This window comes from Oculina patagonica, unplaced genomic scaffold (genome assembly GCF_052425735.1).
Source record: "Oculina patagonica isolate OP01 unplaced genomic scaffold, crgOcupat unplaced2, whole genome shotgun sequence".
Taxonomy (NCBI): Eukaryota; Metazoa; Cnidaria; class Anthozoa; order Scleractinia; family Oculinidae; genus Oculina; species Oculina patagonica.
The window spans coordinates 2,115,001-2,138,211 of NW_027558036.1; the positions used below are offsets into that span (position 1 = coordinate 2,115,001).

General features: G+C 38.2%; 2 protein-coding genes across 2 annotated transcripts in view; one reads left to right on the plus strand and one right to left on the minus strand.

The window, feature by feature from the left end:
* LOC144640143 (cell division cycle 5-related protein-like) overlaps positions 1-6,288 on the minus strand; it is a 27,394-nt gene extending 21,106 nt beyond the window's left edge. Inside the window, exons 1-3 of the mRNA XM_078499354.1 lie at positions 6,099-6,288; positions 5,502-5,605; positions 144-174 (exon numbers count right to left, since the gene is read on the minus strand). Of these exons, the coding sequence (XP_078355480.1) occupies positions 144-174; positions 5,502-5,605; positions 6,099-6,143 (180 nt within the window). The 5' untranslated portion in view covers positions 6,144-6,288. The remainder of the gene's footprint in view (positions 1-143; positions 175-5,501; positions 5,606-6,098) is intronic.
* A 276-nt stretch (positions 6,289-6,564) lies between these two features.
* LOC144640190 (large ribosomal subunit protein bL19m-like) lies at positions 6,565-13,762 on the plus strand. Its single transcript, XM_078499398.1, has 4 exons — positions 6,565-6,726; positions 10,718-10,830; positions 11,493-11,806; positions 12,718-13,762. The coding sequence occupies exons 1-4, from the start codon at positions 6,603-6,605 to the stop codon at positions 13,049-13,051; spliced, it is 885 nt and encodes a 294-aa protein (XP_078355524.1). The 5' UTR covers positions 6,565-6,602; the 3' UTR covers positions 13,052-13,762.
* Positions 13,763-23,211: the final 9,449 nt, after the last annotated feature.

Sequence of the window (23,211 nt, forward strand, 5' to 3'; positions counted from 1 at the left end):
TAAAGTGTCTTGCCCAAGAACACAACGCAGCGCCCCGGCCAGGCCTCGAACCCGGGCCGTTCAACTCGGAGGCGAGCGCGCTAACCATTAGGCCACTGCGCCTCCCACAAATGTTTGGTAATGCTATCCAAAAATCTTCTTACCTTTTTAATACTAGGATCCAGCCATTCATACCTGAAAGGAAAAATTATTTGATAAACAAGAGTCTTGCAAAAAAAGTAGCCAAATACCTTATTCTCACTAAATTTCGCGAGTACTTAATTTCACGAAAAATCAAGAGCCATTTATGAGGCAAGCGTGGCCGAGTGGTTTAGGGCGCTGGTGTTGTAATCCGGAGGTCACCGGTTCGAGGCCTTCCCTTGCCACTAGCTGGATTTGTTTCTCGGTTGTCCCGAGTTCAAATCCTCGACCACGCTTTGTATATAGCCAACTGGTCTGCCTCCTGCCAGTTGGGATTTTTAACCTTAATTGTTATGTTCATTTATAAATTCTTTGTTTTCTCTGTTTCAGTGGCATGTCTGTAAACTAGCTATCTCGTCATTGAGATATGAAGCTAAGTGCATGACCACTATAAACACATATTTATTTATTTTATTTTATTTTATGTATTTCGCGAGTACTTAATTTCGCGATTTTGAGAGGAAGGTACAATTGGAGTGTATTAAATTTCGCGATCTTTACCTATTCTTCAATATGAAGCTTTGACCTCGAAACTATAACAACATAATTAATATGAAAGTCATCGTAAAAACAGCAAACAAAACAATATACATATAACAAAACATAACGTATTTAACAGTCTAAATCCCTAATAAAACACATCGAGTTTCATTATTTTTTTATATTATCAGCACGATATGTGACCTTTCACGCGATTTTAGGGCTTAAGGATTTAGGCGTGAAACGTGACTTTTTTTTCTATTCACAGTGCGTGAATTGCGAATTTCACGCCGTGAAAATATAATTTCACTCCGTGTTCACGCCAGGAGTGAAATATTTCACGGCAGGCGTGAATTCGTTTGAGAAACGTGAATTATTTTTCTCGCACCGTGCAATCATCAGGAGAGAAACACGCCGTGAAATTGTTGAACCTGAGACTTGTCGTGAAACCAGTCGCATGATTGCACGTTTCAAAATCTCAATAGCGAAGCGGGCAAATCAGACGTGACCAAGACTCAGACAAGCAAACCGAAATGGCGCATGATTTTCCTAAAACACTTTCTGAGACAGCTGGTATTCCTAAAACACTTTAATTTATAAATCAAAAACTTCGCCTAGATTCCTTCTATTTATCTCAGAACACGCTGATGTGTTTTCATTTGCATTCTATTTTTAGACCTTGCGCGCTTCGCTCGACAGACTGAAGTTATCAGTGCACGCTGAGTTCAAAACAAGTATTTCAAAAAAAGAGTTCACGCGATGGTATAAATCTAGCGGATGAATTTAATTCGATAAAACAAAGTACTTCACACCCGGGCTTCACATGAGAAGGAATTTTTAGGTCGAACCAAATGAATTGGGTTCTAAGGGTGCGTTTCTTTGGGAAAAATCCAAATCCGGATTCTTGATCCAAAAACGGATTTTGCGTTTCTTTACCTATATCCAAAAATGGATTAATCTCGGATCAATGATCTGAAGAATCCACACTTCGAGTGGATACATCAGATCATATCTGAATCCGGATTTTTAGGATTCATGATCCGTGCATTTCTTTGGGAAAGGATTCGAAAAAAGTACCTTGGCCCAGCGGTCTTTGCTGTGAAAATACAGGTTCGCTCTTTGTAAACACTGCCATACGGAAAGTTTTAGGCGGTTATTTCGATCAAAGTACAAAAATATTTCACGATAAAAGGAAACGGTAGCTTCAGATAGGTATGTAGTATCATTTTAAACGGGATACAGGTTTTCTAGAACAGCCACTGTGTGCCTACGGAAGTTGTATCCTTTTGAAATTGTCACGAGTGAAATTTGCACTGATCATTTTGCAATCATTTTCGCTCTCAGATGCTTTCTCGCCACATTGTGCTTAACGCTAAAGAAGATCTACTTCGACGTGTGGTTTTTGTAAAAGATTTTGTATGCTTAAATTATTTTAGCTAGGATACATTCGACGAAAAATAAATTTGTGCTGATATTTTATGTTCTGTGCGAAATGTGTTGACGGGGTTGTCATGGCAAAAAATCCGTTTTCGGATTCTTCGTTTCTTTGGGAGCAAAGAATCCGTGTGATCTGAGATCAATGATCCAATTTTGGATTTTCCCAAAGAAACGCACCCTAAGATACTGTTTATTCGATAATACATGTATCTACTGTGTTGGATCACTGTTCAGGAATGTTGAAAGTTTTGCGTGCTGGCGAAACGGATAGAACATGTTATTCAGACAATCGCAATACAGTGCGTTAGTCAATTGAGCGTGGAAACTATTATTTAAAAACGTCATTCACAAAATGCAGTTTGCCGTACGAAAAGTAGTCAAGGTACATCATTTGAATCAGGCCTTTCGGATGGCTTCGATGACGTTCTGCAGCGTTCTCGAATGTGCAGACTGACAAATACAGCTGGTTTGCAGAACAGTGTACAAACGCAGGCTGTAACTTTTTTGCATGATAAGCGTATGAAATACTGTCAACCGTGAAAGGAAACATTCCCCGATTATATTGACAACATCTGGTTTGTTTTGAAAACACGAATGATCACGTTGTGTTTTGGTAGAAAACAATTATCTGTCATTTTGCTGAGCCACAAGAATTAGAAATGTATTGTAAAACTTAAAACTTGCGTGTAGAGAGTTCTCTATTCATATTCTGCTGTCACTTAATTTTGATACCCCGCGATACAAAACCTGTCAAAACGTTTTTCGTCGAATCTTCAAATGTTGCGTGACAGCCTTTTCCTCGCACAAGCAGACAAAACAGCATTCGTAATTTCATTGATACACAATTTGCATAATAGAAAACTTGAAATTCGCTCAAAACTATTTCAGTGCGAGTATTTGTAATTGTAACCTCGAAGTTTGACGAAAAAAGTAACGAAATGTTATGGCCAGCTCTTCTTCATGAAGAAGAAACTACGAAACGAGACAATTGTGCGTTGGCACCGCGGAGTCTAGTAATATCGACACGGCCAGATCTTAATCTCTATAGTTAAAAAGTTTTGAAAACGTTTTTCACTCCTTTGTCCAAAAGCTTCAAAGGATGAGAACTTCAATGGTCTATTTGAGAAGAATGAACCGTGGCAATAGCTTGAAAACCGGGGCAACCAATTTTATACGAGATCGAGTCATGGTTTGTTTACCCGCGGTACCGCCGTCTTTGAACTCCAGTATTTTAGCGATTTCGTTTCATACGAAAATTGTACATGTATGCAGATGAAAGTAAATGCTGCATCTGTCGTGCAAAGGTAAGACTTTCGTGGGCAACCTACATGTAACATGTTTTTGATATTTTTTTTAATCTGTGCTTCCGAAACATAGGAAAACAAACAAATCAATTTTTGAGATAACAGTACTTAAATTACGTTTCGTGAATGAAAGACCACTCTGACTAGACTATCTAGTATAAACGCTGTTGTTTAGAAGACACAGGCAATAACGCATGGTTCTTTATTTCTTAGCATTTGCATTTGATATTTGGAACCGATAACAGCGATTTCATTTTAATACTTTCAGTGCTCAGAGCGGTCATTTGCAAGTTATTTTTAGTTAACAGATGCTGGATTTACAGATAGCGTGATCTTTTTAATTCAGAGTGATCATGCTTGTTATTATAAGGCGTGAAAATAAACTTTTTACGGCGTGAATTGTTTCACGGCGTGAAAAATTCACGCCGTGAATTTGCTCCGGCCAGAGACTTCGTGTAATATTTCACGGTTGCCGTGACTTTTTTCACGGCGTGCTCACGGTGTGTTGGAGAAATTTCACGCACATTCCAGTCATTTTTTTCGTTTTCTCGGCCCGAACCGTGAAAATAGCCATAGCGTGAAATTTGGATAAGCCCTAAAATTGCGTGAAAGGTCACATATTAAATTTCGCGATTTTAAACTTCGCGTGTCTTATATTTCGCGAGTATTAAATTTCGCGTTTTTTTCAAAATCAAAATTTTCGAAATTTAGTACTCGCGAAATTAAGTGAGAATAAGGTAAATAACAAAATGGGTTATTCCAGAAAAAATACACACACCCCCGACGGATGGCAAACATTTTTGACCCCCCCTTCCGCCTGGATTTCCCAGATCGCTAGACCCCCCTCCCGCCCGGATTTCCAAACTCAAGGACCCCCCCTCCCGCCCGGATTTCCATTTTTTTAAAATGCCCTAACTGAAAACAACAGACAATAGAAAAGACACAACATTTCATCCAAAAGATCCTTGTTTATTATAATTTTCGAAACTGGGGTAATATCGCGAATTTTGCGGGCCAAATTTCAACATTTCAAATCAGATTATTTTGATCGCGCGTGTTACGTTTGAGTGATCTCCGGTACACTCTCCTCGAAAATGCCACTTGCTTTTTCCGTACCACAACAAAAGTACAAGATAAGAAATTTGTAAGTCTTAAAAATTATCTAAATGTAAGAAAAACACAGTGAAAAAAGTCCTTAATGCGCTAATAAAGAAAAACTATCATCTCAGTTGTCGGCGACAAGGCGGCCTAAATTGGCGTGTGTTTACAAGATCGAGTTCCCGCTATTGGCACTGTTCGTGTGACATTTACTTGTGAGCTTATCAATAAAGCTTTTTGAACTACAATAATTTCAAATTTTGTTACCTATATGGGTCTGTAGGTCAACTGAATCTTTTGCCTTTCTTTCAAGAATTCAAGCTTTCATGCGTAATGTCCACGTTCTTGCTTCCATAAACTTTTTCACATAACGATCGTAAGGCATGGATAATAAAGTGGAAGAAGCCAAATAATACGCAAAATTGTATATACGCATGTTAGCCAGCAAAACAAGTTCTCGGGTTGGCTAAAATATACAGAAAAGTACATGTACAACCTGCAGTCGGTCGGATCGCCTTTCCTTCGCATTTTTGTTGAGGATGTTGCAAAGCACGGGCTTGGGTGGCCTGGGTACCGTAAAAATGTTCCAGGCGTTGCGTGCGCGGTCAAAAAGATCGTAACGAAATTTGTTGTTATAACGCGCTGGTTCTTCATGAATAAAAGGACCTATGAAGGTAAACTTGAAGCATATGAGGTAAGAACACCATAAACTGGAAGACTACAATATTTTCCAATGCAAACTTCTTCTTTTAAGTAGTAAAACATATCGATCGAGTGAAAGTTAAAAGTGACCCCCGAGGAAGAATTTTTAGGTTCAGACCCCCCCCTCCCGCCCGGATTTCCCGAGCCATTAACCCCCCCTCCCGCGAGAATTTACAGTTTGCCATCCGTCGGGGAGGTGTGTATTTTTTCTGGAATAACCCAATACCGTCAGAAAACTGATTTCAAGTTAAAATCTTTACTTAGTACATTACAAAAATAACATTATTTGCCAACACTTACCATCTAGCCTTGCACTGTTTGGCTGACTTGCGGTGCAGCAAGGAAGCAATTCTAGACCACTGATTCTTGCCATATTTCATAACAGCCGCCTTGAGAATTTCATCCTAAGGTTGATTAAGGTACAGGTCACCCTTAAGTCTTCATGAATGTAAGTTTTTTATAAGCTTTCTTCATCGAATTTATTTATTACAATTTATGGCTAAGAAAAAAAAACAAAAGCCAAAGGATGAAATGCTTAAGAGTCAAGACCCCATAGTAAAGCAGATCTAAGGTACTAAGATAAAAATACAAATGAAAATGAAATTATAATAGTGATAAATAAGTAAACAATAAAAACATTCAAAGATTATGCTGATCCATAAAAAACATTTTAACTAATGCTTTAAAAGAGTTCACAATGCTTTAAAAGAGTTCAGTTTGGAGTCCTGGATGATACAGGACTCCAAACTGAATTGAACACTGACAAAAATATTTTGGTTAGGCCGAGTTTGATTACAAACGGTTCGACTAGTAACACGCTGATAAATACCAAAGTTTACATGTGACTGCGTAGTTTATCACATTACACACAAAAGACCTTCTGTACATTGAGCTTACCTCTGTGTTTCTCCAAACACCTCCTTTGATAATAATTCGCGGCATGGTGTGACGTGAAGTTTAACAGCTTCTTACAAAGATCGACTTAGGATCGAATCCTAAAATCTAAACAAGATTCTATAAATTTATGATCTTGTGTAAAAACTACGAGTCAAGAAACCAACATGGCGAACTTCGTTTGTATTTCCCAGCATTCCCGTGGTTTCTTTATGTATGTGCGCATGAAATGTACCTCACAAAATTGTCTTTGCACAAACCGAAGGCTCAGTCAAGAAAAAACACGGTGCATTTACAGAAAAAAACACTGTGAAAAAACTTTCCCAAAGTTATCCTAAAATTTCGTTTGCCCAGCTCTCTCTAAATAAAGGCGAGGATTCGAGAATTTTAAGTCACAAAACTAAAAGAAACTCTAAAATACCGCCCTCGAACTCGACCGATCAGCGGAAGTTCCTTGTAAGATGAACGAGCGGGGATTGGGCACTAAACATGCTCTAAAGTAGCAACATGGCGTCCAAAGTGAGATCTCGACTAAAGTTCTTTTCTCCTCACGTGGACGAGAAAATATTTAGAAGTCTTCAAAAACGCTTAACTCCACGGCAAACATCACAGGAGCTTGAATCTGTGAAAGGTAGGTGTCATGATATTATGGACCCATTATGTGGCTCAAATAATAATTAATTTTAGTTTTGCATGTGGTGGCCGACATTTTAAAAGTATATAGGAGACATGCAGGGCCAAATACAGCACTTGTATGGAAATCAGATGCGAAATAGTTTTCATAAAGTTAGATTTTCGAAATATTGAAAAGGTTTAAACTATAGATACTGAAAAACAACTGTGATTAATTTCATGCATATAGTTGCCCCCGCAGGGTTTTGGCCCAGAGGACAAAACCCGACGAGGCATCATTGTAATCCGCGCGAATATAGAATATATATAGTATATACCAGGAAAATTCTTGATTTGACCAAAGTGAGCGGGCAAATAGTATTGGGAAATGTGCAATGCCGACAAGGTTGAAAGCCCGCAAGTGGGTATCGGGAGGTGTGATAAAAACCCCTGTACGGTGATTGGTCAATGATGATGCAAGTAAACGAGATTGGGTGTTGATGACAACCAAAAAATGCAAAAGCGTGAGCACGTGCACAGATGACAACAAGTAAACAAACAACGTTTGTAAACGTTGATTTGAGGTTTTATTCAAGGCCTATTTCGACCTGTTCATTTTACAATGTCTAAAAGCCGAAAGCAATGCAATTATTGAAAAGAGTTCGCGATAATTAACTCGCAGAGAAGTAAGAAAATCCACATTTTTACTTCTGAGTGGTGCTGTCATGACATTTCACAAGGCCCCAAAGAAGAAATATGTCTAGGAACACGTACGAACATAGACATAGACATAGACATAGACATAGACATAATTTATTTATACACGAAGAGCTTAGGAGCCGTAGCTCGTTAAAACGCCCTGGTGAAATGAAAAAGGTTTAAAAATTACAAATAAAAGACGGTTAAAAAGGTAAAAAGTGTATATGTACAAAATTGTGAATTATGACATGAATAAATAGAAATCTATATATTAAATATAATTCTAGTTAAAAGGTAATTACAATTTCAATTAAAAAGGTATCTAAAATTACAATAGAAAGTTCATTAAAAAATTACAATTTTAATTAAAAATGAAGCTAAAATTACAATTAAAAAGGTCTTTGAAAATTACAGTCAACAGAAAGAGCAACTGCAGCTTTCTTCTATAGGTAATTTGGATTCGGACAGTAATTTCTTAAAAGAGGTGAGATCTTCGGCCTGGCGGACTTCAATAGGTAAACCATTCCAAATGCGTCTAATCGAATTGCTAAATGAATGTTCAAGCCATGCTGTTGAGACGCTGTTGAGACGCATAACTTCGAATTTGTCTGCGATTTACGATAAGCAAGCCTTAGTCCAAAACCGCGATTTTACCAAGCAAACTACTTGAACGGAGAAAAGCCTTGATCAGTCTATCTCCGGACGAGATTTACAAGAAATTTAAAAGAGAACTCAAGATAATTATTTAAGACTCGCAGCAGGCGAAACCGGAAACCAGAAGCGAACGACTTTGTGTTTGCATTGACAAAAGGTGAGAAATTCTTTCGATTGATCGTTGTCATGAAGCGCGATTTACGATAAGAAAGCCTTTGTCCAACTGACCGTAATTTACCAGGCACAAACTACTTGAATGGAGAACGGTCTTGATCGGTCCACTTTCGGACGAAATTTTAATTTTGCAAGATGATACTGTGGCATCAAGAAAAGAACGTCAAAAGAGATCTCCAGATGCATTGTGATTATTTAAAACTTGCGGCAGGCGTGTGCATTGACAGAGGTAAGAAATTCTTTCGGCATCCTTTTCTTTCTAAAGATTGATCATTCTAACTTATGTCATTCTTTATGCTCGGGCTCAGGCTCTCAGCCCATACATTTATAAAACAATTGGGCCGGCTCATTGAACGACGAAGTCGCGAAAACGAGCAACACAAGTCGCGATACTGTCGATCTTTTTCCCGGCGTGTCAACTTTTTCTAAAGTCTAGCTTGAGTCTAGCTGAGATCACTCACCACAGTAAAACATGACAAAATGATGTCAAGGTGCTGCTGTCGCGTTCTTGTAATTAAATGATTTACCGTATCATAAATCTTTACGAATTTTTGCTTAATTTCGTGTTGTTTTGTATTGCCTCTTTCCATCTTAAAGAAAGAAAAGGCCAGAAACCATTAGAAAACACAAACCAACAGGAAGGGTTTTCTTCATAATCATCCAAAATATAAAATTAATTTCCAATTAAATGTCTGAAATGTAGTAAAGGATGAACAGCAAAGAAAAACCGATTAACACCGGGGGCAACCTAGTGTCAGCTATTTCTAGTTTACATTTTAAAGGCCATTCCCCAGCCCGGATAACACCTACATGTAGTGTGATGGAGAAGCATCCCATCCAGTGGCATAGGCGGGGGAGCAGGGTGGCAAAGACAATTTGGGTGGGGGTTCCCCCCGCCCCACGTTTTGGTGCCTAAAATATCGCGACCGCAGCGTAAAATTGGTTTGTCAAGATATCCCATCTCATGAGGAGTTCAAACATCTTCGAAACTTCGTTGAAAGTCTTGGGGAAACTTTGTTTATCTTCATAAAAGTTAGAAAAATAATCGGAAACGTTTGTATGGCCTTCGAACAACAATTAGAGAATCTTCAGTCTAGAAACTGCTCAGAAAACAAAAAGTTGCTAGAATGGAATAATTTGCTCAAAATATGAAAACCTGCCGAATATTTTTGGGGCAGCCATGTTCAAAAGTGAGTGGGAGTATGCTGCAGCAATACTGCTAGTTGATTTATGATCCCTCTGACTTCTCCAATCCTTAGAATTGAAAGAGTTAGGACACAGTGCAAGCCAGCGAGCCAGAAATCCCAAATCCCAATAAAAGCAGGGATGTCGCTAAGGGCCAGCTGCCGGCTAATTTAACCGGCTGAAATAGAACTTAAATCCGGCTGAAATTTCACAGAAAAGGAAATGTTTTTTGTTTTTTTTTTTTTTTGAAAACAAAGACTTAAGGGTAAATTTTTAGAGCTGCCAAGGCCAAAAAAGCCAGCTGGGCTTGTTGATGAGCAGGCTTAGTGTTTTTCTTGGCTATATCCCTGTAAAAGGCTAACCGCAAGCTACCTAAACTAACTGTAGGCTAACCAGAGCGTTAAGCGAAAGTGCTGTTAAGCCTAACCAATGTGTTATTTAGGCTTACCAGATAACTCGCATGACTCATGAACCATGTGAGCCAGAAATCCCTAAACCCAATAAAAGGCTAAACGCAAGCTACAGTTGTACCTTTGAAAGCTAACTGTAGGATAACCAAAGTGCTAGTTAGGCTAACCGGTGTGTTATAGTTTTAGGCTAACCGAATAGGTTCGCATGGCTCTCTGGCTCACAGATTGTGTCGACCAAATTGAAACAGGCGTAAGCTGACTTGGTCAGTATTTTCTGGTATTTACCAGCATTTTGTAATTCATTGGTACAGTCAGTGTTTTCCAACTTCAAATTCATCATAAACGTCCATATGTACATTGACACTCATATTTAGATGGTTCATTTTGTACACTGTTTGGCTGCAAGCAGGCTCACCTTCCAGCCTTTTGCTTTGAACAAATGTGGATTATAAGCGGTTATAAGGCCCTCTACTCCCCCCCCCTGTTATAGGCCCATCTACCTGGAAACAAAAAAATGCATCCAATAATTTATTAGCCCCCCACCCCCTGGATATAAAGCCCCCCTGCCCAATGACAGTACTGAACAGGGCTAAATGTTGATTTATTATGTGTTTTTAACTTAAAAACGTATTTCGATCAACACTCCCGTGGCTCGTTTCGAAACGTTTTTTTATTATTATTCTGCTTATAAGCCCTTCTGGATATGAGCCCCTCTGCTAAAAAGCCCACACAAAACCCCTTACGAAGTTGTATGAGCCCAGGGCTTATAACCAGAATTTTAGGGTACTCTTTTACATATCTTCAATTTCTTGTAATCAAGTAAAGAAGGGTAGAGACTTCTGCTTTTATACTACCACTTTTGCTAATTGGTTTGATTGTTTAATTTAGAAGCACAAACAGACAAGAGTACTAAGGAAACTCAACAAGATGCCAGCGGAGGTGGGCAACTACTACCAGGAGTAAAACAGACAGGGAAACCTTTTCAGAGCGAGAAGGCAAAGGTAGATACTGAGACACTGTAGCCTAATGGTTAATATGTTGCACTCTGGATTGAGTGAACAAAGTTATTAGTTTGTACAGAAACTGTTGTTCTGCATTATTGTTGGGAAAGCGAAACATTTAGTTGTGGTACTCGAAGTTGATAAACTAAATTACATGAAACTGCTGTAGGAGATTTGGAAAAGCTGATATTTTGAGCATTGGCTCTTTGTCCAGGCAAAATGGATTGAGTGGTCAAGGTTTGAGCCCCTGCTAGAGGTATTGTGACATTCTGTTGTCGAGCAAGGCATTTTACCCTCACTGTGCCCCTTTTTGAAAGGGAGTCAGCAAACTGTTAGGGCAATCGGACATAATGCTCAGGAATGTCGCTAAGGGCTGGCTGCCGGCTATTTCACTGGCTGAAAGAGAACTAAAATCCGGCCAAAATTTGACATGAAAACAAAGACTTACACGTAGTAGGTAAACGTTTAGAGCTGTCAGGACCAGAAAAACCAGCAAGGCTTGTTTACAAGCTAAGTTAGTGTTTTCTTAGCTACACCCCTTAGTCCTCAATGCTAGTAGTGGCATGAAACCACATGTTAAGCAGTAAACTGGTAATAGACTATGTAGTGATAGACTGTGACCTAAAGTTTATTTCTTTATCTCTGGTCTTCTTACAATGTAGATAAAAGTGAATATTAATGAGTGGTACCAGAAGAACACTGCAGAGCTGGAAGTCAAGCCAATCTACAAGACACTCCCAAATGCCCAAACAGCCCTGGAAGGTGCCACTCCCAAACCAAGATTTATCTGGAAAGAGAAAAACTGGCCCAATGGATTTCCGGATTCTCCAGAAGAGGCCAACACGGACGTCATGACCTTCTTAGAACAGAGAGACTGCTACCGCCGACTGCAGACGCTAGGTGCTAAAGACTTCTCTGTTGGCAGCATAGTGGCCGTGACTAGGTCAGATCCACATATTGCAAAAGGAAAAGTCAGGTTTGTTTATTAATACTCATAACACCTGGTGCATTTTGACCCAGTTAAAATGCATCTGGGTGTGATAAAAGTAATAGAGGACCCTAGTCAGTCACACCTTGAAATACATGAAATCCACCATGTCAATATCATCAAAATTATAGTGAAGCGAAGTTGTGACTATCTCTTTTGTTTAAATATGCCCTACTTGAAATGTGCATGTAATGCTGAAAATCCAACATGTCAACAAAAACAAAGGCATGGCTGACTAGGGTCCTTTTACCTGGTTAATTGTGTACATGTATGCCTAGGCTTCGTATCAAATGTATTTGGTATTGTGGTTTGAATGAATCTTGCCAAAATACCCATAATGATTCCTGAACAAACTCACCTAATAAAATTATGTATTGGGATCCGCCGTAGCATTCTACAGGCTCGATCGTTTACATGGCAATTTTGCAAGTATTTCAGCATTGCCATTTCTATACATGCTACATGGTGTTATTTAATATAGCTAAATATATTTTTATAATAATCACAATCACAGAAAAAATGAGTATGTTTTCTTTTTCTGCTCAAAATCAAAAGCAGCAGATATTTAGCCTGCGTTGCAGACGAACTAACCCTGACGGTCCAGTAGTTTCTCGACATACTATATTATTTTTAATAGTTAAAAAAGGAGCAAAAGTGATTGACCTACATTAAATTCTAAATAAAAATTAATAATATATATATAATATAAAAAAATAAAAAAAAATATATAAAATTATAAATAAAAAAAAAAATAAAAAAAAAATTAAAATAAAAATATAAAAAAAGTCTGCTAAATAAAAGAGCAAGGCATGGAAAAAACAAGGTGTCAAAATAAAATAAATTGATGTTGTCGTTGTTATTTCTGTTTCATAGCTGCTTTTTTTCGTTTCTGTTATTAGGTTTGTAGGAATCTGTATTTACAAGAGTCGTTGGCAGAACACCTTAGGCGCTACATTCACTCTACGTAATGTGATAGATGGAGAGCCGATGGAAATCAACTTCCAGCTTTACTCGCCACTCATTCAGAGCATCGAGGTCCTCAAACATGAGCGAAGAAAAGAAGATGCATTGTGGTACCTCAGGGACTATCCGCCATCCATGAGCACTGTGAATGAGAAAATGAAGGCGTTACCGTACACAGAGGAACCTTCCCTCTATGTTGAATCAGAGGAAACAAAAAAGGAAATCGAGAAGTGGTTTGCCAAACTATGGAGACTGAAGAAAAGATTCTAGATTTTTAAGCCAAAGGAGAGCGGTCAGCATACGGATTTGTCCTCAAACTGTCAACAAATAATCAAGCCTTCACGCCGCAGGTGTACGACATTACACTCCAAAACAAAACGAGCAAGAAAAGTTTGCCTAGAGTTCGTATGATTGAGAAAGATTATCAACAGCAAACTTGAAAAACCCGTGCCAAGCTTTTCAAGATGTGATATCGGGGGAATTTACAGAAGTTTGTCGCTTTGCCCACACTGAAGTTAACTCACCCTACACGATTGTTTTTATAGCCTGAGGGATTTCTCTCTTATTGGACGAGGACCATTAGAATGTCTTTATACCTCTTTTTGCCATCCCTGATAAAATCTAGTGTAGGCGAGTTCACTTCACTGTGGACTAGTTGACTTGTGGGTAAAGCAACCGGTCACCTATTTAGGATCAATAAACATTTTTGCCAAAAAATGGTCTTTGTCCTCACCTTGCCTTCCCTTTCGAAAATATTCCAACATTGTATCTCTTGTTTAAGGGAGTAGTGGGGGGGGGGGGGGGTCAGAAAATTAAATAATAGCATTACTCCACAAAAGGTACTGTCACTGGGCGGCCTTTTGTTAAGTGGCTTTGCCAAGATTGTAAATTAGGATTTGAGCAGGTTTTAGCCTGGAAATGTAGGAACGTCAGATTTGGCAAATTTTGTTTTGAATGTAATAAAGTACACGACTTTTTCGATGTACCTTTTCATAGCGGAATTTTTACCGGGTTAAAAATGATTTGGACAACTGTATTAGTGTTTCGAGGCATGCGGTAAAACCCCGCCTTTAGAAGCAAAAACAATCCGTCCCATTATTGATAAGCATGTGAATACGCCGCCTCTCATAGCTTCCTTAGCTTATTTCGGTTCAACAGGCTTTTTTAGTGGGCTTATTTGTGAGTGAGCTTATTTTTGGTGAAGCATATTAAGGAGATTGCCAGTTAAGGAGGCAAGCGTGGCCCAGTGGTTCAGAGCGCTGGCGCTGTAATCCGGAGGTCCCGGGTTCAAGACCTGCCGCTGCCAGTAGCTGGATTTGTTCTCGGTCGTCCCGAGTTCAAATCCTCGGTCACGCTTTGTATATAGCCAACTGGTCTACCTTCTACCAGTTGGGATTTTTAATCATGTTATGTTCTTTTAAAATATTTGTTTCCTCTGTTCCAGTGGCATGCCTGTAAACTAGCTATCTCGAAGCAAAGTGTATGACCACTATAAACAACATTTACATTTCTTACATTTACATATCGTAAGTATCTTTGTGGTAAGTTTAAGGTGCGCATGTAAGAATATTGGTCTACCTTCTACCAGTTGGGATTTTTAATCATGTTATGTTCTTTTAAAATATTTGTTTCCTCTGTTCCAGTGGCATGCCTGTAAACTAGCTATCTCGAAGCAAAGTGTATGACCACTATAAACAACATTTACATTTCTTACATTTACATATCGTAAGCATCTTTGTGGTAAGTTTAAGGTGCGCATGTAAGAATATATACTACTTATTAACCGGAGTGAGGTCATTACAGGGGAATCTCAGACCGAGGCCTTGATGTATTGACCGAGCGACAGCGAGGTCAATACCCAAGGTCGAGGTCTGAGATTCCTCTGTAATGACCGAACGGACGAGGTTAATAAGTTATTTTTATATGGCCTTTAAGCACTATTCAAAAAAAGAGTATAATCAAGGGAAAAAACACTGGAGGTAAAACTCGCTCTCGCTCTCTGTGGCTCTCTTCCTCGCTCATACTAAAGAAGTATCGGTATGCTTATTTTATCTTTTAGTTATTGAAAAGATAGTTATATTTTGTCGGCATTTTTGTTGTTTTTGCCCCCTTGCTAGTAGCTTTTACTCACAACTCAAAAAACCGTCGAGCCGAGAAAAATTTTCATAATGCCCGGTCATTACAAGAAAATAATGCCCGCTCAGCAGCCAATCAGAGCGCTGTATATTGTAGCCATATAATAATGCATAATAAAACTCGCCGATCTTAACAATGCAAAAGAAACGTTCTAAAATCGGATGAATATCAAAAGTCCTGAAAATACATGTAGTAAAAAGAACAAGGCCAGGGTACAAAACGACCCTAACAATAGGGTTTATAATCAAATGTAAACTAATTTTAAGGTAATTTCCCCTTGAGGCTTCATAAGAACAACTTTATTTTTATTCATAATCACAACGAATGCCGGCGTCCGCAATGAAACAAGTCAAACCGGAAAGAGTTATTCACGATCGTGTCAACTAACATTCATGTGGTTGGTAGCTGCCAGGTTAAGTTTCACGGGAAATAAAACAGTCATTTTAGTCACGTTTATACCAGCTGCAGTGTTAATGGTCTTGTGAAATAGAAACCAAAGATCTACGATGAACAAACATCCCGTTTCGCGGGTAATTGTGGTAAATAACGGTCACGGTCACGTTTCGTCGCGAAGCTGAAATTTAGTGATATCTTGTGATGTACTAAAGCTACCTTCAAGCCCGGGGAGGCAATCTTTAAAACAAAAGTTAACTTATGTAAAAGCACAGAAGAGGAATAATTAGACAACAGAAACAAGGATTGTTATGATGGAGACGGATTACAACTGACAAATTTCTCATTTATACACGCCATCTATCGTAACATAGACTGAAATCATAAAAGTGCCCCCTTTGCCACACATGCGCGCACCAACGAACGGGTCGCCCACTACCTCTAAGAACGAGTTAATTTATTGGTTCTAAAACAATAGATAACAGGGACAACAAGCCCCGAGCCCTGAATAAGAATAGAGGTAGTGTACAGCGGGCGAAAGAAAAAAGAGGCAGAGCAACGAACGGCGTTCGATTTCTGATTTCCTCGGATAGTTTCGCGGATAGCTACTAATCATATGGGAGCTGAAATCTGCGCTCAAAATAGCGTGAAAAATTGCATAACCTCGGAAAATTCCGATGAAAATCAATAGAGTTTAGAAATATGAGAGGCCAAAGTTTTTTTTTTAAAAAAAAAACTGAAAAGTATCGTCATTCTGAAACTTATGTGTATCTTAACAGAGGTACTTTTCGGGTAACTCGTCGGCTGCTACGTGTGAACCGTTTATTATAAAGAAATTCTCTGCTTCCCTTACTGAAGATCAACAAAGAAGGTAAAAGCAAAACAGCCGGGATCTAAAAATTGGTCTCGCGATTCACACTGGGTACCAGGTCCTGCATATTGCAACCTAAAACGCCGGTTTTAGTTGTTGATCGAGGGTTCGGTGAGCAGTCCTTTGATATTTTCATACAGCTAAAAAAAAATGGAACGCGCGACAAAAATATATAGATTACTTCATGGAAAGTGCGCGCGTACGGTGTTTACGCACGAGTTGTTGACGTATCAGAAATCGAACGAGTGAGCGGAGCGAACGAGTGAGATTTCTGGTACAAAACAACGAGTGCGTAAACACCGTAGAAAGCACTTTCCATGCTGTAATTTGTTTATTTTATAGATACAGAGATTTTTCCACGCTGAACTGTTTTTTTTTATTGTTATAAGACCCCGGTACAAGCACACAACTGATGAAAGTACCCTAATTTACAAAATGATAATAACAACAAAATCGTTGAAAAGAAAAGACATTTCATGAGATTATTCTCGTGTCTTAAAATTGTTCTAAATGGATAAGAAATCGAATATCAAGAGTTTTTCATTCAACAAGTACAAAAATGAAATACAGAAATAAGAACTAAGACTACGTAACTGTGCTATTGCAAGGGAGGGCTATCTTCATCCGAAGAATCTAAAATACGTTTAACACGCTTGAAGGTGTGCTTTCTTGTTAGGCGACTGACTTACTGTGTTTATAGAAATGTTAAAGTGTCCTCCATTAAACACGGCTCCGCTAAATACACTTGCTCCAGGCAATGGCGCATCAGGTTTATTCATCGCGTCAGGTCTCTTTTCGGAATAAATTTTGTAAACGGCAACTGGATCTCTTTTAGGTAGACCGTTTGGTGCTGCGAAGGCCTTCAGTTTAACAGCTCTGACATTTCGAGGTTTAGCTCCCGTTCTAGTTTTCGTTTGACGTTCAGGATACTCTAGGTATTCAGTTCCGTCGGCTTCCATGTGAAGTTCCACGTCGCCCCAAGTCATCTGCCCATGTTCTTCACAGCCTCTCAAACCAAAATGCACCGAATTGAAAAGCCAGACTGTGATTAGCAAAGCTTCGGCATTTGAGATTCCCAGTAAATTCTTTTCGAAAAGAACGTTTTCCTCCACATCAGTCAAAGCTTCGGCTGCGTTGGGTTTGTTCCCTTTGCCTTCATTTTTCAGTTGTTTGCTGCGAGCTTCCAGACATTTTCTTGCTTCATCAAACACAGTGTCTTCGATAATACTCGCTGAGTATTTGCGTTCTCTTTATAAATACCGGTTAAAACTTGAGAACAACCCTCGAAGGCTCGATGGTTCATAGTCTTGGCCATTTTTTCTTTTCACACTAAGAATGAATTCACTAAGGTAACGGCTGAGCTCTTCTGGTTGGATTTCTTCAATTTTTCTTTGTTCGTTTTTCTCCAGCAGAAATGTAGAAAGCAGCTTCACATCCCGCTCACTCGACCCGCTGCGTTTTTGCTCGAGTGTTTTTGTTTTCCTGCTCTGTAATATATTCTTCGATGGGTTTACTTAATGGTTTAAACCTACTGCCAGAAGATTCAGCCATAGTTGTTAATGAGAACGTTTTAAATCGTCCAAAAATATACTGCGAAAGGCCAAAAACCCTAAGCGATAACTTTCAAGCAGTGAAACCACGTTCATTGAAAATGTTGATGCGTTTTGACAGCCGCTTTCTGATTGGACGAAACGGGTTTCTCACGTGTGAGAAAGTCGTTTCGCCGTTGTCATTGGCTGCGAGAATTTCCGAACCGTGTTTTCAACAGATCAATTCAAACTGTAAATCTCAGTATGTATGAAATAAATCAATTTTCTTTTCTTTCTTTAATTTTTCAAAACACCGAAAACAATTACTTTGAACTTTAATCTTTGTGTCACCTTCACCATTACGATGCGTCACCGCATATCGAGATCTATTTAATGTTTCCTTTTCCCCGGAAGAAACATATTTTCTTCGCACTTCAAAATTTATTGAAATTACTATTTTTGAAACACAATATTTACGTATCTACATATTTGACAGATTCAACCTGCTTACATTTTGCTTACAACACGAACTGTTTTCGTGAAATGCTTACGATGTACGACTTTTGCGCACATACAACACGGAAAAATGTACAAATTTTAAAGGTGTTTTAAACGTGTCTTATAACTTGCCTCAAGGCTATCAGAGTGACGTATTTTGTGGAAATTTTTCACTGAATGGAGGAAAATAAAGATTCGTGACTTTGAGCAGGTCCACGACTGATGATTGGTACAATTAAACATTCAACAAATTCAAAAATCTAGAGTGGAGGACGCTAATTACAAACTTGAAACGGAACAACTTAATCACTTCATGGGAAAAAGAAAACACATTTCTTACAACTGCCACGGCTATAGGGACTGTTTCAAGAGAGACTGTATTTTGACTTCGGCTGGTTTATATTTAAGGTAAACATGATTTTTTTTTTCTTTTTACTGTTAGCCTAAGAAAGTCACAAGCTACATGTACAACTGTCATATTACGTGTAAATGAAACTTGTGTTTCGTATGGAAGCCGTATTGTGGCGTGGCTGAGTGGTTGGAGCGTTGGACTGGAAATCCGGTGATCTTGTATTCATTCAGTTTTTAAGTCCTCCATGCCACTTCGAAAAAAAAGCTGGTTAAGTTCTCGGTAGGTTATACGACAGCTCCTAGAATACGCTTGTAAAATAATCAACCGTTCATACCATATTTGTTTTTTTAAGCGTGTTTTGCAACGTTTCAGTGTTTGTTTACACTGGCCGTGAAACGCCTCGTTGGAGAGTGGTCAATTTAAATATTTAAATAAAAAATTTTTTAGCCGAAGTTTCGTCTTGTAAGCAGCAAAAAATAATCAACCGTTCATACCATATTTGTTTTTGTTTTTTTAAGCAAGTTTTGCAACATACGTTTCAGTGTTTGTTTACACTGGCCGTGAAACGCCTCGTTGGAGAGTGGTCAATTTAAATATTTAAATATAAATATTTTTAGCCGAAGTTTCATCCTGTCAGCAGCAAAAAGTAAACTCGAATGAGGCAGTTTACAAGCTAAAATTGCACCTTGAAGACGAACTTGACTTACTCTTTCAAGTCAGAGACGTAAAATGTTTTTTAGGAATGCTCGCTCTTGTATTTTGAATGGTCAATGGAAATCGGAATCTCTCCGGCCGAGTGCAGACCGTGATATAGGAATCCGAAACCTTCCGAGTTTGCACGAAGATTTATTGGCTGAAGAAAACAGCACTCATTCCATTGGCTTTTTGGTTTGTTTTGAAGTCTATGTCATTAGAGATTTATATGTTATATTTCTCATTTTAATGTTCCCGCAGCAATTTAAAACGCAATTTCATGATATCCGATCATCGCTAGCTTTCGGAAACATTTCTTGGTAATCTATCACAAACGCAAAAATATCAGTGACTTTAATTCCTGGCAAACACTCATTTGAATTCAAATCTATTCCGAGAAAATTATAAACTCAAACTCAAAATGCGTAAGACGTGATATCATAAGAAGGAAATTGGTTTAGCTCTGTCTAAACTTTGACACTATTTCATTGTACAGTGTAACGAACGAGACATATTACATTATTCCCATATTTAGCAGTGACAGTCGCATGCAATCATTTTGAGTTATTCCTTCCGTAATTATTCCAACCGAAGCAAACAGACACTAAAAATAAATCGTTATATTTATTCCACAATAAAATAATTTTGTTTGTAAAAGCTACCAAGACCAAAAAGACAGCCTTTGTTGCAGCTGGGCTAAATGTATGTACAAAATTTTAGAGTTGCTGATTTTTGCGAAATAGATTTTTTTTAAGGGAATTATTCTCGCGTAGTTGTTTTAAGAAATGGAAATTTTTTTTGTTTACAAAGAGGATTTATGTTTTAAAGGAATAAAAGAATTCGGTTGCAGAATATGACAGCTTTTCCTGCAAAGTCATCTGATGTCAGCAAAAAATTGTCAAATATAAATCACTTATTTCACTGATAAACTGTTCTTTTCACGTCGTGTCAGTTGATAACAGCGATGTTAACTCTCCGTGCAGAGGTTCACGTGTAGATTGTATATCAACTGCTTTAGTGGGAGATATCGGATTTGAAAAGGTGTGCGGACTGCTCGGCCTGGTTTTGGTTATATTACTGTATTTCGCTCTACAGATCAAATGAAAAACCACGATATTTATTTTGTTAAGTTTAAAGTGTGTCTAGGACTTCTGCTGTGTTCTTTTTGTCCTATCATGTAGGCGATTGATATTAAAGTTTGTTCCGTTTTAATATTTTTTTTCCAACTAACGAGATTATGAAGAATATTCGAACTCAAAATTGTGCCAAGTTATTGAATTTTACCCATTTTTAATTCATCTTTTGTCTTCCGTACAACTGAGCAAACATTTAATCCAACATGTATACTTTGTCCGGTTTGTTCTTGTGTTTTTAAAGGTGTACATGTTTACCAACGGGAGGCATCAACCAAATCAATATCTTGGTTTTGTTATGCAAAACGATACTTCGATAAAAAGCTATTGCGTTGGCGAGTTTTTAAAGGTTTTATCTTTTCGTTCATTGCTGACGTAATTCAGTTTGGACGGCTCATCACGAACAAGCTGAAAACAAACGGGATGTTTTGACGTGTATTTACCTCCAGATCCACGGATATTATTAAAGTTATCTGCACCCTTAAAGTCTCAAAGAACTCACGCGACCGCGGAGGGAACGATGTTTTAGCCATTCATTTCTCTACCACATAGACGACCGTTTAATTTACAGCAATGAGTTAGACCGAGAATAAAACAGGATACATTAGAAATGTAAGTACACGTTTATTTTTTTGTTAGAGACTTTATACATATTATTTTGGGCTTCGCACTTAGAGGTTTCAGTGATATCAAAGAAAGACCTGTACACCAACAAGTGATAACGAATCTGAATATTGTTTTAGATGTATCGTTTACGAATTGGTCTTCAATGTAGGTCGAAAACCTTTCAACTAACCGTGATCGAAAATAAAATTGAAAACATTGGAAGGTTGTTTACATTTAAGATATTTGCTACGAGTAAATAACCTTTTTCGACTTTGAAAACTGACAAATTTAATACAGCGATGGCACAAAATTAAATTTCCAAGAACTCGTAATTACATTGCATCTTTGTTCCACGAGCAGGAATTTCAGGAAACTTTGATCATAAACAAAAACCATTTCAGTTAACTCTGAGATATAAAACTAAAAACAGTGAAAGGCAGTCGAAAAGCAAACAACAGAGGGTTCAGTTTCTTGATATCCGCTCTACAATTTTAATGGGTTTCAGGACAGAAAATCCATTTTTACCTAACGTTTGATCAAAACACGTAAATAGATTGTAAAAATCGTCCGAGTACGTCACAACATGTTGTTCATTAGAGGAGATATTGTAATTCCTTAATTTTTATTCCTTTTTCTGCTCAAATACTCTTCCAAGAGAATTTCCAACTGTTATGCATTTTTGCAGTATTCGGACTACTAACTTGAACTGTAAAACATAAATTTGTCTTACACAGAACGTTGGGTTTAGACCTCGTGTGTCTTCACTGAATTTTCAATATGATAAATTAGATTAATGTCCCATGCTACGAAGCATCTAATTTCACCAGAAAACATCTTTAATATCATGGTTAAAATGTTCATTTTGTATTATTTATCTCACTTTAAACAATGTGTCAGTGTTATGTTATTTTTTTACACAAATTCCTGGACGCCTACTCCTCGTGTCTTAAGTTAAAAGCAACTCGCTAAAGGGATATTTGTTGCTACTGGATATATGAATCAGTTCCTCCACTTGCTCCACCTGCTCGGTCCTCACAATGTACGCTTTCTTATATTTTTGATACATTCATTGCTTTAAAGTAGTATTTTAGAAAACCATTACATTATTGACTGATGATCAATCATTCGGTCTGAAACCAACCGAAAATCAACGAAATGTTCGTTCTCTGAATGGCACCTAAGGATTTCCCATATATACAACCATACGTGCGACTAATGGCTCAACTGAGTTCGTTCGAATTCTCTGAATGACGCCTTAAGCCTGGTTCTCATATAATCGCCCCGATCGTTTCTAACGCATCGATCGTTTGCAAATGCTGAGACAATCGTAGGCGATCGAAGCGAGTGGAAGCGATCGGGGGTCTCGTATGATCATCCCGATCGCCTGGTATGAGCAAAGACCTACGAAAAACAATCACTTTAGTTCTAGATCAAACACAGTGGCAGCCTTCAATGAAAGAACAAAACTCGTGGCTTCCTTTTTTCTCAGTTATTGTTGTTTTACGGCGGAGAAGGGAAAGAGAAGCTAGAAGGATAGAACACTGGCAATCCAAGCGATCGTGATCGCCCCAATCGCCGCAGACGTTAGCGATATTCTCATATTATCGCCCAATCGCAAGAAAACTTTTTGAAGTGACAGAGGCGATAGAAACGATCGGGACGATTATATGAAAACTAGTCTTTAGGATTTCTCATATTCTCAGCCATATGTACGCGAGTTTTCCTCAAAAGAGATGATTCCACAAATGCACCTAATTATACATTTAAGGTGGCTCGTAATAATTTAGATATCCCCGTCTTTGGAATTCTATTGCTGCTACACCAGTATTATTGAGGTTAAACTTTCAGAACATCCTTGCAAAGATTTTACTTATAAACAAATTGGAGTAACTTTGACGTCAAAATTCGTTGCCATGGCAACTACAAAAGTGGTCAAAAATAATTTGAGGCTAATTATTTTAAAACTAGACGGTAAAATATTTTGTTTTTCACATATTTTTGTCCAAAAGGAAAACAGAAACGACCTGACAACTTTTAAAAAAAAATCTGTCAGAAAAGTTCAGAGCCACCTTAAATTAATGCAAAAAACGTAGCTCCGAATCTGTTTGACAGGTTTCTTTAAAAATTTGCAAAAATGTTTATTTTGTCGGTTGGATAGAAATATGTGAAAACGAAGAACTTTCACCGAGTAGTTTTTGAGTTATCAGCCTCGGAACGTC